General features: G+C 42.1%; 1 protein-coding gene across 1 annotated transcript in view; it reads left to right on the top strand.

Annotated features, from left to right (window-relative positions):
• Positions 1-16,318, top strand: part of LOC124278272 — a 50,335-nt gene extending 34,017 nt beyond the window's left edge. The window contains exons 38-52 of the mRNA XM_046713992.1: positions 24-721; positions 887-2,334; positions 2,505-5,761; positions 6,365-6,655; positions 8,676-8,792; positions 9,387-9,531; positions 9,665-9,804; positions 9,928-9,995; positions 10,622-11,435; positions 11,949-12,019; positions 12,227-12,359; positions 13,370-13,451; positions 13,845-13,978; positions 14,686-14,765; positions 15,118-16,318. Coding sequence (XP_046569948.1) covers positions 24-721; positions 887-2,334; positions 2,505-5,761; positions 6,365-6,655; positions 8,676-8,792; positions 9,387-9,531; positions 9,665-9,804; positions 9,928-9,995; positions 10,622-11,435; positions 11,949-12,019; positions 12,227-12,359; positions 13,370-13,451; positions 13,845-13,978; positions 14,686-14,765; positions 15,118-15,996 — 8,357 coding nt within the window. The 3' untranslated portion in view covers positions 15,997-16,318. The remainder of the gene's footprint in view (positions 1-23; positions 722-886; positions 2,335-2,504; positions 5,762-6,364; positions 6,656-8,675; positions 8,793-9,386; positions 9,532-9,664; positions 9,805-9,927; positions 9,996-10,621; positions 11,436-11,948; positions 12,020-12,226; positions 12,360-13,369; positions 13,452-13,844; positions 13,979-14,685; positions 14,766-15,117) is intronic.
• The last annotated feature ends 487 nt before the right edge of the window (positions 16,319-16,805 follow it).

Raw genomic sequence — 16,805 nt, 5'->3', positions numbered from 1 at the left:
AATCCTACCACTCTGTTGCACAGTCCTGGTGGACCTCACGGACCCAGTAAAGGGATGGATCAAAGATGGGGACAATGAAACACTTGATGTCACTTACACCTCAGAACCAGCGCTGATTCAGGCAGTTTGGGGAGGTTTCTCTGATCCTGAGAGTGGGATTGTCAAGTATGAAGTGGACATATATATCAACAATCAGCACAGGAAAATTAACACAATCGTACCAAGACAGGATGAACAGTTACACTACATGAACGAGAAAACACTGGAACTGAAGCAAGGTGATAACGTGTACACAAATGTCAGAGGCTTCAATGGAGCGGGAAAGAGTGTGGAAGTCTCAACCAATGGCTTCACAGTGGATCTGACACCACCAGTAGCTTACTTTGTCCACGACAGTGATGGGCAAGGAGGGTACCAGTTGGATAAGACAGGACTTCATCTGTCATGGAAGTTTGAAGACACTGAATCTGGTATCGAGAAGTATATGATTTCAGTGTCTCAGGAGGTAAATGGCATGAAGAAGACAATATGGCCCTCGCCATATGACCCTCAGGAGGCAAAGGACTTTCCCCCAACACAGACGTCGTACCATGTACCTCTTGCTCTTCACGATGGTACACGCTACATTGCCAGGGTTATAGCGGTCAATAATGCCGGATTGTCCAAGACAGTTGATTCACCTGGCATTCTCATCGACTCAACTCCGCCAAAAATACAACAGGTTAATGAACTATAAGTTTGATACCCATTAACAATTAACTCTCTGTCTCCCACGTAAATATTTCTTACATTCAAAAGCATTCATCCATCCTCACTTTCATGTATGTATGGTTGTAGGTGTGGAGCTAATTACCTAAAAAATGTGTATCATCTTGAATTGTTCCAGATTCACCTTGGACCAATGAAAGAAGATGAGGAAATTGAAAATCAAGCACTTATCCACACTGACAATTCCAAAATGACCATCTCTTGGAGAGCAATTGATCCTGAAAGTGGCATCAGTGAAGCGTATGTTGCTCTGGGTACCTCCGAACATGACCAATCCATAACCAAAGGGTTCCTCACTTTCAAACATACAAGTGAAGTCACACTGAAACATCTGAACCTTGTTGATTTTAAGACCAGTGGAAAATATTACTACTTCCAGATCAAAGTAAAGAATGGTGCAGGCATGGAATCACCCGTTAGTGTTTCCATGCGTATAAATGTCCTACCTGGAAATGTCCCTGGTATTATCTATGATGGGAGGAAACGTTTCATTGATGCAGATTTCCTCCATGATAAATCAACCTTTGCAATGTCTTTTGCTGGCTTCCAAAGTATTGCTTTTGGTATTGTGGCCTATGAGTGGGGTATTGGGACTGAGCCTTTTGTCACAGACATTGTGCCTTTCACGAGCTTTGGGATTGTCAAGACAAATGAATCATCAGGCTTTGGACAAATCGACATCCAGCTGTTTGAAGGTGTAAAGTATTTCACGACAGTCAGAGCAAGAACTGGACATGGTGGTCATGAAGAACACATTGTGGCAACATCTGATGGCATCCTCGTGGACACACAGGGACCTACAATCAAGGCATCCAACACAAAAGGCCACACAATCCCAGATGTGAAGTCCTGGGGTCTTGTGTTCCAGAATGAAACCGACATAGTGGAAGTAACGCCTGATATCACTGACCCCTCTGGAGTCAATGCGAGCCATGTATGCTTGGGTTCCTACCCATATGAGAACGACATCCACAAATGTAGTCCTCAGAACGAAAAGAGCGTCAAGGGACTATCTCTGAAGCCAGGATCATCAGTCTTCATAACCATCCAGGCAACGGACAATGCTGAGAATAGTGCCACATGGGAATCTATTGCCTTGATTCCTGATTCAACTCCCCCCGAACTGGTCAACTTCACATGTACAAAGGAAATATCCAGCATGAGATCTGGAATAGAATGTGTTTGGGATGAAGCAAGGGAGCATGAGAGTCATATACAGTCTATCCGTATGTGCATTGGTGTGGCTGATAATCCATGTTCACTGTCTCCTTTTGAAAACGTAACACTCCAAATGAGGTCATGGAAAACGGATATCTTCAGAGTCATCAAAGGAATTCATGGTGATAAGATTTTTGTCACAGCTCACCTTGAAAATGTCATGAAGAGGAAGACCGTATTGACCAGAGAGGTCTTCATTGACACTACAATTCCTACAGCCGGTAATGTCTTGATTGTTACTGACGACAGGCTACACGCAACCAGGACAAGTAAGCAGTGTCAAGTTCCACAGTCTTTTGTTGAGGTCATCATTGCGGGATTTAAAGATGCGGACACTGGCATTGGCAGGTAAAATGATAAGAATAACATAGTTTGCTTAGCTAAACCTAAATACTTCAAACTAAACAATCAACGCATTATTTCTGTTTGTAAATGCTGAAACTAATAATGATTGCTTTGTATCTTCTCTATTGTTGGTGTAATGGGTTGTGTGTAAACCAAGTTTTATCTCATTTTAGATGTGAAGTTGGTCTTGGTCGGCAGCCAGGGTCAACAGATATTCATGGAATGGTGGAAGCTGAGCAAGATAAAATTATTTTATTTGGAGGGCTGTCTCTTCAACCTGAAGATAAAGTTTTTGCAACTGCAAAGTGTTCTGATATGGCTGGTCTCTCTGCATCTGCAACATCTCAAGCAGTAGTTGTTAGTCCATCGCCTCACCTGTCAGTTACTGATGGACCTGAAGAAAAAGACGCCGAATTCCAGACAGGCCTCACAACGATAGAAGGACATTGGCATTACACTAGTGGTTGTCCTGTTATTAAGGCAGAGTGGAAGATTCTGACAGTCAGCTGGGCCGTATTCCAAGACTTCATACCAACCTCAAAATCTCATGGCACCTTCTACAATGATGAACTCAAGCTCACAGCAGGATTTACCTACATCAACGTGATTCGTGTAACGGATGCCATAGGAAGAATTCACGTCGCATACTCTAATGGTGTTACTGTTCGCATACAACCACCACACCCAGGGGCTGTCAGGGATGGGACTGGGAAAGATATAGACTACCAGACCTCTACAGCTGAACTATCAGCTAACTGGGATGCTTTCGGTAAATCAAACAGTAAAGATGCCAGTCAGCAGATCGATCGCTATGAAGTTGCAATAGGTGATGATGTCAAGAACCCAGCTTCACGGTACAATGTCCATTTCTATGAAACCGCTCACCTGAATACCTCGTACACATTCAGACATCTTAAACTGACAGCGAAATTGATAACGTATTATGTTACAGTACGTGCATACAGCAAGGCTGGGAGTTTTGAAGAAGCATACTCTGATGGTATTAAAGTTGGATTTGATTTGGACATATCTCCTGGGAGCATTGACTTAAGCAAGTACAGTGATAGTCGTGAGGATCTGAAGGTGTCATGGAGTGGTTTCTACTCCGATATTGGACTCACAGAATACACTGTTGGAATCAGCAAGGACAATATTACTCTCTCGGGTAATACTACTAACTGTAAGTCACTGATGACAGCTATTCCCTCCTACAATGCATCCTTCAGATCTGCGGGACTAGACACTGTAGTGCATATGCACAACCTTACACTCCAACAGGGTCAGTCCTATTATGTGACAGTGATTGCCCATGACAAGGTTGACTCTTGCATTGGGGTTTCTCAAGGTCCTATTACCATTGACACAACTCCGCCTACACAAGGTCATATATCTGTACAAGGAGGTCAGAGTACAAGGGTTGTGTACATCAGCAGCAGAGACGTGGTGACTTTACACTGGGATGGCTTTACGGACAGTGAGAGTGGTATTCAAAGATACCACTTACAACTGTACTCGGAACAACCTTGCTTGCACCAACAGAAGAAACTTATCAAACAAATGGATGTTTACAATATCACACACACCACTCTCTACCGTTTGGATCTCACTGTTACTCTGATGTATACGTTTACAATAACTGCCATCAACGGAGCTGGTCTGAATACGACAGCTGCAACAGTACCTGTCCTCATTGATGTCTCAAGGCCACAAGCAGGGACTGTGAAGGTTGGTAGGGACTGGTACACATCAAGGACCTTCCAAAGTCAACCTGACAAGGTGGTTGTGCAAACAGCACTTGCAAGAGACAAGAGAGCTTCAGAATGCAAACGGAGTAAGGAAATATTCCCTAAATCTTTAGGCAAAGAACACTGGAAAACCCTTGCCAGGTCGGACATATCTCCCTCTTCTGCTCTTATTGATGGGTTTGCAAGAGTTGCCCTCACGTATGATAAGGGTTTAGAAAATATCATACGTGGTGGTGTGTTCCTTAACGTTGAGGACTCTCTATCGGAAGGAAACTATACATTCATGTTATTAAGTGCCAAGGGACAGAACATCATCACATCCTTACATATGGATTTTTCTGACATTGCAACGTATCAAACCCCAGTCCTGAAGGAAATACCAAGACTTGATGACAACGATGTACCTGAAGACACCAATGCAACTTCCAATGAAACTGATGAAGTAACTCAGTGTCTATCATCACCAGGAGTCGCAGTCTTCTTCTATGGTTATGATGATGGTACTCATGCTTGGAAAGGACGTATCTGTTTAAAGGATGACAATAAGGAAACAGAATCCTGGTTTGACTTACCGGAAGATCCGTCAGACTACGTTTATGAAATCTGCCTCGGATTCAAGAAGAATTTAGACAATGTCAAAACCACATGGAGGACCACTCTTTTCTTTGAAGGTCATCGCAAAGCAGATATTGAGGGTTACACATTTTCTGGAAAACCAAGTATCATCTACCGTGTACACAATCTCAATGATTACAAGCCTCCTGTACGAGATCCCCTTCATCCATTCTTCGCTCAGGCACTGTTAAGCTATGTTTCAGTACCTGATACAACTGATAAAGAATGTTTACATGGCAAACCATTCTTTGATGGCGAGAGCGGAATAAAGGAAATATGGATGGGAGTTGGATCAAATGAATCTTCTGTGGACAATGTGGTCCCATTTAAGCTGAAATCAACATTTTGTCTTCCTTGTAATGATGTATGTAAAGAAGTGTGTGATCCCAACTGCACTGTTTCAAATCTTGACACACTGGATGTTTTGTCACTTGAACTAAACCATATAGCCCTGGAACATAGTGAAAAACTACCTGAGAATAATAACTCCGACGCCTCGAAACTGATGGAGTATAAAGCTCCAACATACTATATCAGCGTGAAGGCTGTGAACTTTGCAGATGAGTCAACAGTTGCGATTTCAAATGCTTTCCAAGTTGACATCACTCCGCCCAAATTTGAATACATGATGTGTGTTGATCCTCGACATTCTCTGGACGAACCGACTACCTTCATAGGCTCCAATAACAGCGTTGGGGCATTCTGGGAATGCAATGAAGATGTCAGTGAGATAGCTGAATACACAGTGCAGATCGGCAGAAAGGAAGGCGGAAACGATATTCTGAATGCGACATCGGTTGGATTAAAGAGAAAGGTTGGTTTGACACTGGAGCATGCGATCCTGGATGATGGCAAAACTTACTACGTCACCGTGACAGCTATAAATTCAGCAGGATCATCAGCCAAGACGACATGCAATGTGACGGTCATGGTGGGGGCACCTGCTGTTTCTAGCGCCTACACACAGAGTCTCTTTACCTCAGGTTTAACAAAGCATGGCGTGGCACTGACATCGTCGCAGCACAAAATCGGTCTTGATGTACATGCTGGACATGGCACCGTTTACTATGGTGAGTTAATAACTATATCCTATTGTAATGTGGACCAGTAATAGTTATAAGGCCCGTAAGTCTCGCGAGGCGCAACTTCCGGTACTAAGCTGGTTCCTGGCTCCCTTTGCGCGTGCCAACTTGCGATATGCGAGACGGGGCCCAACTTATTTCCGGTACCAGATTTGCCGGTGGCAAGCGTATATTCAAGAACCAGTCCTGGTTCCAAATTGCGCGATCGCCAAATATGACTTCACGAGACCGGACCAACTGCACAACCATGCTTGGCTGTCAGAGCTGTTGATAGTCGTAATAGTTGGCTAATTGGGGAATGGTTAGATCGGACATTTTTTATTCCTTCAAGGATTATCCGTTCCTTACTGTAAACAGAAAACCATGAGACCATTCGAAAATGTATGATACCTTGTGTGTCGTTGGAAGTACTAAGGTCTCGCGAGAAGTGACCTACTCACGGGCCCTATAAATCAAGCAAAGGGTTCCAAATCAAAACCATATATCATGTGTAATCATACGCATTTGAAGAACGAAACACTATTAAAACAATTAAGAAGAGACGACACACAGCGGAGTTTGTGTATTGCATTCCAACCTGTTTTGTTTTAGAATGGACTATTGGCACTGAACCTGCAACTGATGACGTCTTCCCCATCATCAAGGTGGCAACAAGATCAGAATCCAAAATTGCTATCACAGAAGGACAGTTGATGGTCGATGGACGAATCACAAACATCTCACTGAGTGATTACAATACTAACGGCACAGACAAAAATACCCCCAAAGCAGACGGGTCCTTCCTGATGCTGGAGCCAGGAAGATGCTACTACCACAGTCTTCATGGTGTGGGGCGTTCCCATGTTTCTGTTCCTGTTTTCACACAACCAGTCTGCATTAAACGTAAGTATTTCAGTATTTCATGTCAGGAAGTGAGTGAGTGAATTTAGTTTAACACCACACTAAGCGATAGTCCAGCTATATGGCGGCGATCTGTAAATAATCGAGTCTGGACTAGACGATCCAATGATCAACAGCATGAGCATCGATCTACGCAATTGGGATACGATGACATGTGTCAACCAAGTCAGCGAGCCTGACCACCCGATCCTGTTGGACACCTCTTACGACAAGCATGGGTTACTGAAGATCAATTCTAACCCGGATCTTCACAGGTCTCATGTAAGGGGTTGTTGATAGTTTGATATCATTATTTCATGGGGGAAGATGATGCCTTATGACTAAACATGTGGTTAACTAGTCTAAATCCGGAAGGTGGAAAGGACTTGGAGGATGGTATCTGTTTTATGGCATTAAGGGGATAGAAGAAAGATCTGCCTGGCTTTCGTCGTATCACATTGATTTAGCCGAATGAAATAGATTATCATATTTCCGTGCTAAAATAAGATGCCAACCTTCATATGGTCATTAAACAAGAAAATATAGTCACCATTTACCAAACTCCATGTGTTTCCAAAGAAGAAAGTCTTGTTTTGAAATTACGGTATGTAATATTTTAATGAGCTGCTCTGACAATCACATAGTCCCGTCGCGTTTCAGTTGCACAGTTTACTTGCCTCTGCACGTGTTTGTGATGGTAACACAGGTAGGCCAGGATACGCTGATCTTGAATCATCTCAATTTCATAGCAGTTTCGAGATTTAGTTGGAAACGACTCTGCCTTGACCAGTGATTTCTTTTACATTGGAAAGGATCTTGTTGCTTTTATTTCCGTTTCAGAGGTGAACGCCATTCCATTAGGGTTGTGTATATCAAGCGGTCTCATTCATTGATGCTTTGATGCCGTTTTAGATTTTGCGCCTTAACATCGTTGTTAAAATAGTTGGAGATGAAGCTGCATTATGCTGGATCAAATTAGACTGACTAACTGACTGAATGTAGTTTTACGCCGCTTTTAGCAATATTCCAGCAATATCACGGCGGGGGGACACAAGAAATGGGCTTCACACATTGTGCCCATGTGGGGAATCGAGATCAAATTAGAGACAAAAATGAATGTACACAAATATCGGTGATATCGACTGCCATCTGATATCGTTTTAGTCAAGAGGCTCAGGATACAAGTTCAGGTCAAACGGTTTGGCATTACCCGTTTACAGCCTTCACATTGTGTTATTTTTTTACGAAGTAGGGCTCTTGGGATGAAATTCTGAAACCGAAATTTTCAAAAAAAAATGATTATCAAATAGAATGAATACAATTGAACCTCAAAATGACAATGGGTGTTTGATTACATTGTCAGTTACTTTCTTGATTTCTTTGCATTTTATTAACCAAGACTTGCAACTAGTTTAACACGACACAATATTACAGCTATATGGCGACGGTATGTAATTAATATAGTCTCGACCAGACATTCCAGGGATCATAATCATGAGCATAGGAAACAATGACACTTGGCAACCAAGTCAGACCATTTGATCCTTGCCTGTTACGACAAAATACGATAGTTATATAGCGCACATATCCAGGCAACTAGTGCTTGCTCAAGGCGCTGGTATTTTTTCCCTCCATCATTGGATGTCAATCTTAACGGCACATCGTGTTATCAATCTCAACTCCCTAGCAGCCACTAGGCGCACCGAGTTATTGTGGCTTATTCATCCTAACGAGGTACCCATCCACAGCTGGGTGGACTGGGACACATAGTCACAGTACTTTGTCCAAGTTCACTGCACGTTGCTGTACCCGCAACTAGGTTTTTACACCCGGTCACAGGTGGGCTCGATCCCGACACCTCAGCTTCGCTGGATCACTAGCCTGGCGCCTTTGCCAGCTGGCCCACCGCGCTGAAGACCAAACACAACCCGGATCTCAACACGGGTCCCAATGTGTATTAAATATATGTATACATACTAATATAGTTGTATGATAAACTGATTATATTTTATTTTTATGTCAGGAAATGGTGACACTCTGGTGGAATTTGAAGAACACTACAATGTCGAGAAAACACATGTGATAAATGCTGAACCAACACTGGGCAATCGCAACAGGTCTCTGTCGCTGTCCGTGAAAGGTAATTATTTCAGGAAACGGAACAGTATACAACTACCTGGGCATCTTTGTTTCTAGGCATTATTTATGCTAAATGTTTTGTGAATGCATATCATTTACTGCATCTGTATATACAAAAGTGTTATGCATCATGAAGACTCATTGAAGAGGAACACTTTTATTTATGGATAGACTTCATTATTGCAATAGATGCGACGTTTCGGTGTAGATCCTAACATCGTTATCAAGCAAATGACAACAAGGAGAAATATATACATGAAGGATATTTAAGTTTATACAATTGAAGAGGTTGATATACAGTATGTTGACATGATGACTGAAGCCGTGTGATGTGTATCAATTGCTTGATAACGGTGTTAGGTTCTACACTGAAATGTCGCATCTATTTCAATAAAGAAGTTGCCTATCCATAAAAAGTGTTCCTCTACATCATACCAACTTCTAAATGCCACTTAAAAAGTTATGCATCATATTGTTATCGTATTATTGTACCATGTAAATATATAACGGAAAGGAAATGACGACTTCCTTCCGTCGTTTAGCTCAGTAATTCTGTCAGTTGCCTTGCTGCTAGCAATTGATGTTATTTACACAGGCTACAATGGAAGTCTCCTGATTGGGACCTTAAACACAACCGACCTCTCCCAGATCTATGGAAGTGCAGCTTCAGCTGAATATGTCCCTTACCTTCATGATCCGGAGGAGTCTTTGCAGTCTACGACAAGGCTATTATATGGGAGGTAAGAACATATAGTAGAAAAGAGTGAGGCGCATTCTGTTTGTGCGTGTCACATCATCTTTAATTCTATGAAATCTCAATTACTAATGCAGAGATTTGAGTATGCTAATGAGTATTCCTCTACCCTGCTTCAGGCTAATAAAACCAGTTGGACTGTCATTCTACATCTCGCCAGCCAAAGAAGCATTGGTGGAACCAGTGTTGAACATCAGTGCTCATGGATTTACACCTACAAATGACAACAGTTCCATTTCACTGTTGGCGTGGAATAAAGGTCTGATTTTGGTTTGTTTTTTTACTAGAAACACTTTCACCACATTGACAAACCGTTCCGCTTATCATGAAACAATAGTAATATCAGTATAATAATGTTTTATGTATTTGCATATGCCGACAGATATACAGCAATGGGATTTCACCGACACCTGTTCAAAGATTTCCCCCACGGACATCACGAATGGAAAGGTAAATGATACAATGTTTTATTCAATCAAGGGACACTTGTATTTTGTGTTTATTATTTGTAGTTTTATTTTAAAAACTGTCAATGGAATTGTGTACGGGTTAGGATCCTTTCTCCGTGATATTTTCACAAGTGGAGTGCAAGTTCTATTATTTATGCATGAACAGCAAATTATGGAAGAAACTTTTGGGAAGGTACAGTGAGAAACATTTAGGTAGCATCGATCTTTTTGTATTATCTATGTCAGTCAGAAGGTTTTTTTACATGTTCTTACATTTCCATTTTCATTTAATATCAAATTCATTAATTCATATTTTTCACTTATATTTCTAAGGAACGTGTCTCTATCTACACTTAACAGTTCAGATTCAAAGACAACATGGTATACATTTTGACGTATATACAAATACACAGTCAGTCTGTTTTTGATTCCAAGCCAACGCAAGTCACATATCCACGTGCACTGATCATTCGTGCCTCAGCTCAGTGCATAAACTATTAAGTTTTGTATATCCAATAGTACGATGGGGGCCTTTCGAAGACTACGAGTTTATAAAATGTCGTGGTTGACATACGCCTGTATGATACATGTATTCACGACGAGGTAATGCTTGGGTTTCTTTGTCAGCTCTGCCTTTCTGGTCAAAACCAAGTCATACAAGGAACAGAATTTATCAGGATTACTGAACCTCTGCTGCTGAGTCTGTTTGAAGTGGACAAACATATTCACAACACACCACCAGTCGTCACGACGAAGACCGTAACGGCCATCGAAAACAAACAGCTTACAGAACACATTGATGTCCAAGACAAAGAAGATGATATTATATCCTTTTCCATCAAGGCGCAAAGAAAACATGGCAATGCTTCCGTTACTACTGATGGCTACCTTATCTATAGTCCAGAGCAGAACTATTGTGGAAATGACTCCGTTACAATTGAAGCGAAAGAACAGAAAGTTCCAATGCCATACAGCGTTCTCCAGGATATTCAGATCCAGGTCACCTGCCGTGACGACCCTCCAGAACTAACCTTCATCACTGCTAATAATAAAATCTACGATGCAGATGTAGAAACTATCTACATTGAAGCCAAATCGTCCGCAAAAACAGTCACCAGGCCTCTCCTTGGTACCTTTGTTGTGACTGATCGTGATGTGGACAAACTTCGTCTTGTATATGATACAGAGGCAGCAAAGGTGCTGCACATGCAGCTGGTTGAACTGAGCAAGCCCAGTGACCATAAGGCGATGACTGAATTAAAGTATAATGTGTCGCTCGTGAATTCGCCAAATGCACGGCACAAAAGCACCATGAACTTCCGAGCTACAAACAACGTGACCTACAGCAACATGATATCCTTAAACATATCTGTCGTGAACTCGACATGTCAAGGCTCAGCATGCACTATAATCAAGACGCATACTATAAAAGATGCTCATAGTAAGTGATGGCCAACCAATTATACGGTATACAATGTTAATCATTCCACATCCTTGCCATGCGGGTAGGGATGAAACGATATACCGCGGTAGAGCGGCACTATGTTGCCTTTGGTTCGGTATACCGTAATGCAATAAACAAATTCGGTATTTTCGGTTCTTGTACCGTAATTTTAGTAACTTTTTAAAACTTTTTCTAAAATGTTTAGAAATCGAATCATTTTGTCAAAATCTCTGCATTTCTTTGCAAGAAATCCGCTTTTTTTCCCGGAAGTAAGTTCTCATATACCGAACCGAACTGAAGGCCTTGTACAGCAGTACGTAACATACGTACCCCTAATGCGCGATCTAATACATATTAGTATTACTCAACGCAGACCATTTCATTCCGGGTAGGCGGGATAGGGTTTAGCCTTGAAGTAATGTCCTAAAATGCCTGTAAAGAACAAAGTTTTGCTTTGCTTGTTCCTAAATGATATTATTTCCCGTATGATTTTTTTACGTTTCACTGCAGCTGTAGAATTCGTAGAACACCATGACCATGACAAGATGTTTGCTCCTCCTGCACAGCTGTTCAGGAATGATGTGAGTTATAAATTATTTCACTTAATACATCTGATACCATTTTATACAATTCTGATTCTTTGAAAGTAGCGTTCTTAACTCTGTTGTCATTATTGGCCATATCTCTGGCATTATCTGCTCTTTACATTTTCGTTTCCAATTCTAAAATATATAGACAAATCGATAAATATATGTATATTCTGAAGGCTGTTCGATGTATCTACACAGTTCCTTGGCAAAGGATCTATCACGACTACAGGCTTGGAAGGGAGGGACATATCTCTGAGCAGAGAGGGGATCTTCTCGCTCACTTTAGATACTGTTGACGCCACAGAGGAGCACATGATCTTGACACCAACAGGTTTGAAAAACCGACTTTTTAAATAGTTCTGTAATCAACGATCGCACTGCAGGAACGATGACATGGCCTGTGTGCGCACTCATGGCTCTACATATTCTGTTGAATGTCTTCCTTCACAGTCTTATTTAATATAACCAGTGAAGATCCGGGTTAGAATTGATCTTCAGTAACCCATGCGTGTCGCAAGAGGCGGATAAGGGAATCGGGGTGGTTAGGCTCGCTGACTTGGTTACACGTGATCGTATCCCAATCACCTAGATCTATGTTCATGCTGTTGATCACTGAATTGTCTAGCCCATGCTCGATTATTTGTAAACCGCCGCCACATAGCTGGAATATTGCTGAGTGCGGCGTAAAACTAAACTCGCTCACTCACTCACTCACTTTTATTTTATGTGGCGTAAACGCTTGGTCAAGTAATAAAAGCCTCAACAGAACTCACTGTGCAGAACTACGTTCCTTTGGTACATGAGCAAGCGATCATTGTTTGTTCGAATCCCGACTGGCCGCGACTATATTTGCAGCTGTTGGTTTGTCAATGCCAAAGCAAACCCCTTTTGTGGTTCAGAGAAGTTGGCAATCGTCTGACATTCGCGTCACTTTGGTCTTTAACCCGACATGCCGTGATATAACTGAAACCTTTCAAAGCAGCGTTATACTAAACTCGCTCATTCACTCTTTCTGACAACAAATATAACAATCACTTCAACTTGCAATGGTTGCATCCACTACAACCTGCTCCAGCGTGGTTAACATGCGACCTTCATCTCGTCGGTTTTTCTTCAATTGGGAAGTAGGGTAGCCAAATGGTTAAAACGTTCGTTCGTCACGCCGAAGACCCGGGTTCGATTCCACATATGGGTACATTGTGTAAAGCGCATTTCGAGTGGTACAGTAGTAAATTCAGTCACTGTTTCCCAGCATCAAGCTGGAATCTTCCAGTAACTGAAATACAATTTAAACCATAGTAAAACCATAACACACCTAATTACATATCTGTTTTCTTTCAGGGAAGTTACAGTTAACTGCAAGCGAACCAGTGACTCCTTTCGAACAGGAGAAAATACTATCTGACAGACAATACAGAGGAAGGTTGGTTCATCCGTTGTCAATACATTCTTGTACTCGTGATAGTCAACGTTACACCGGACCCCTTAAGTTTGATGTTTCGTTTAAGCCAATATCAAACAAATTGCAAGTAAATCCGTGACATTGGAGTGGCTTACGAAGCCACGTTGCTTTCTACAAAGTGTGCACACCGATTTGATGTTCATGCCTTCATAAACGCTAAGCAAATTGATGTCCGCCGTTATATATATTTGAGGTGCTACTGTCTATAATTTGAAAGCATTTGGATGCGATAAAATCATATTATATTAACTGGCTATATATGACACAGTTTGTACGAACAGCTTAAATGGATGGTTGGTTATTACCGCGACTGAGCATTTGTATGATGTTTATTACTCACCCATTGTGTTACAGATTGGTAGAACAACTCGGCCAATCTGTGTCCATCAGCGTCAAGCCGCAAGACCTCAAAGCAATGCATGTTGACATAAAAGTGAAATCAAATCACGACAGCAACACCAGCATCAAAGTGTTCTTTAATGACAGCCGTAAGACCATTTCAAAATTCTTCAAAGTATTGTTGTCATCGCCCTGGGGAATAACGTGCTATACACTTTTTGCGATTAGTCATGTATTGCATACCAATCATGTCATTATACTATATGGAGAAACATATATGAGTCAAAAAAACATTGCGCGGGAACCGGAAAGGGTGAGGCACGGGGGTCCCAATTGTCCAAATAGAGTATCCCTTGGGCATTCCAGAAACTGTGGGGTCAAACCCCAGTTGCCGAGATTATTCGTCTGTTTGTCTGTACAAATCCCATCTGGTGAGCTTTTAACCAGTGTGGTAAACATCTACGACGGCCATCACTGGACTTTCCCTCCCCATTAAGCTGACACACTGTGATGTAATGTTGTTCAAAGCGCCATGAAAGCCCACTCATACCTATTTTGAGACCGCAAGTTCTTGAAAACCAATGACCTGGGACTCCTCTTGAAGCAACCTTTACTAAGGTTAACCTTAGCTCTCATTCTTTAGCATGGCACTAAGGTTACCTTAGTGACTTACGATCACCTTAGTGCTTTGTGAAAGGAGTCCCTGTAGTACAAGTAGCACCTGCTGAGGGTGAGTGACGTACTGCATCGAAAATAGGATACAACCGTCTTGGAAGTGCAGCATCAATGTTTGCCCGTGGGTTTGTAAACAGTCACCATTAATCAGTTCCGCTACATCCTTCTTCCTTTTCCACAGATGGTGTATGGCACGAGTTACCGGACATTTGTAACAAACCTAAGACAGTGCTGCTGAGAGAGGACCAGCACATTGTGCCTGTAAGTATAAAGCATAGCCTGCTGTTGGTGCCTGCTTCCATACGACCCGTGAAGATCCGGTTAAAATTTGCCTTCAGTGACCAATACTTGTCGTAAGAGGCGACTAACGGCATCGGGTGGTCGTGTTCGCTGACACACGTCCTCGCATCCCAATTGCAAACGTCGATCCTCATGCTGTTTATCACTGGACTGCCTGGTCCAGACTCAATTATTTACAGACCACCGCCACATAAGTCGAATTGTAATTGAATTATAATTGTTCAACGTTATGTGGCCAGTATTGATACATTTTGACTACAACTACGTTTTTATCTAAGGCGTGTTTGTACGACGGTGTATGTTTTTATTTCAGATATGTCCAGACCTGTTCGGGAAAATGAATCTGACCCAAAGCGGAAGCGGTGTCCTGTCGGCAAAACTGGTTTTGCTTGCCATGAAAAACAATCTAGTGAACACTCCACCGTTTTTGGAGGACAATGTGATGTACATTCAGGAAGGGCAGAAGCTTCATCATCAGATCAAGGCAAAAGATGCGGAAGGAGATGTATTTACATTCCACCTGGTAAACACCAACGGTACACACGGCACTGCTCACCTACTTGCCACAGGCGTCCTGGACTACACACCAAGGTCTCACTTTAGTGGTGCTGATCACATTGAGGTTGAGCTTGTGGAAGCCACTGTGAAAGGGTTCAAGCCGAATTCTCAGAGATACACGCTCACCATCATCGTCACTGCAGTGAACGGACCACCAATCTTGTACTACGTTCCCCCAGACAGTGATATGTTCCGAGTAGACAACAATGACAACGTGGAGCTCGACATCACAAGACCAATGCCCTACCAGACAGCAGTTGTTGATCTCGGCTACGTTGTCGCAGCATCCTGGACCAACGTAGACGATATCGGATTCGAGCTGACGCCCCTGAACACAACGCTTCATTTCTTTGAAGTCAAACCAGCAGCGTTACCAGACTCGACATGGAAAACCCAATTCTCTGAAATCAGGGAAATTCCTCAGAAGAAGGTCTCCAAAATTACCATGCACTTCCTGTCAGAGTTCAAGGGGACCCTCATGTACAGGGTCAAGGTCACGGGCAAGGCTGCAGAAGGTGTACAAGTTGTCCTGAATGCCAGGGTTTCCTACAAGTTCTGTCAGCCCGACACGGTCTGCGCTGATCATGTCAGCGCCACAAAACTTCCTGCCCTCCACGACGAACACCATGCTTAAAATCCATATTCGGTTGCTTTAGTTTAGCGTTGATTCTAAAAGTTTGAGTGTAATTATTGGGGAAATTTATGCGATGCCTGAAGAAATATTAGTGTGCAGGTTGATATTGATCATTCCAATGAATAAACCGGCAGGAACCTGCATGTGCAAACGTGCAACAGTTTTACCATATGTAATGATGAGTGATAAGTATTCAAATATATCAAGTAGCATAGTTCTTATGTACAGATGATGTCTCAATAAATGTAAATGTTCATTGATATACAGAATATATTATCAAGTAAATAAACAGTGCGAATAAAAGCTTTGTCTGCATGTAAAAGGTTTCGAAGTTTGCATTTGTTCTTATAGATCGCTGTGTTAGCCTAGTGGTTAAAGCGTTCGTTCGTCACGCTGAAGACCAGAGTTCGAATCCCACATGGGTACAATGTATGAAGCCCATTTCTGGTGTTCCCCGCAGTGATATTGGTGGAATATTGCTAAAAGAGGCGAAAATTCATACTCACTCTCTCTTGGTGTATAGTGTATGGATGTGTGGTTTTTGTACACATCATTAGTATAACAACGACCATACAAGTGTAACTGATTTGAATATTTTGCAGGCAATGTATGCAGTCTTCCAAAAATGAGAACTCTGAATGAATTTGAATGTGTCACACAAATTGAATCAACCCACATGTATACTACTGAGGGGCGATGGTTGGCTCGTCACGCCGAAGTCCCGAGTTCGATTCCCTACATGGGTACATTGTATGAAGCCCATTTCTGGTGTGAAGTTGCTGTAATATTGTAAAACGTAAAACCCAACT

The sequence above is a fragment of the Haliotis rubra genome, unplaced genomic scaffold (assembly GCF_003918875.1).
Source record: "Haliotis rubra isolate DU_JTF1 unplaced genomic scaffold, ASM391887v1 Scf234, whole genome shotgun sequence".
NCBI lineage: Eukaryota > Metazoa > Mollusca > Gastropoda > Lepetellida > Haliotidae > Haliotis > Haliotis rubra.
Note: the sequence above shows the minus strand (reverse complement) of the source record. Positions and strands in the feature narration are given on the sequence as shown.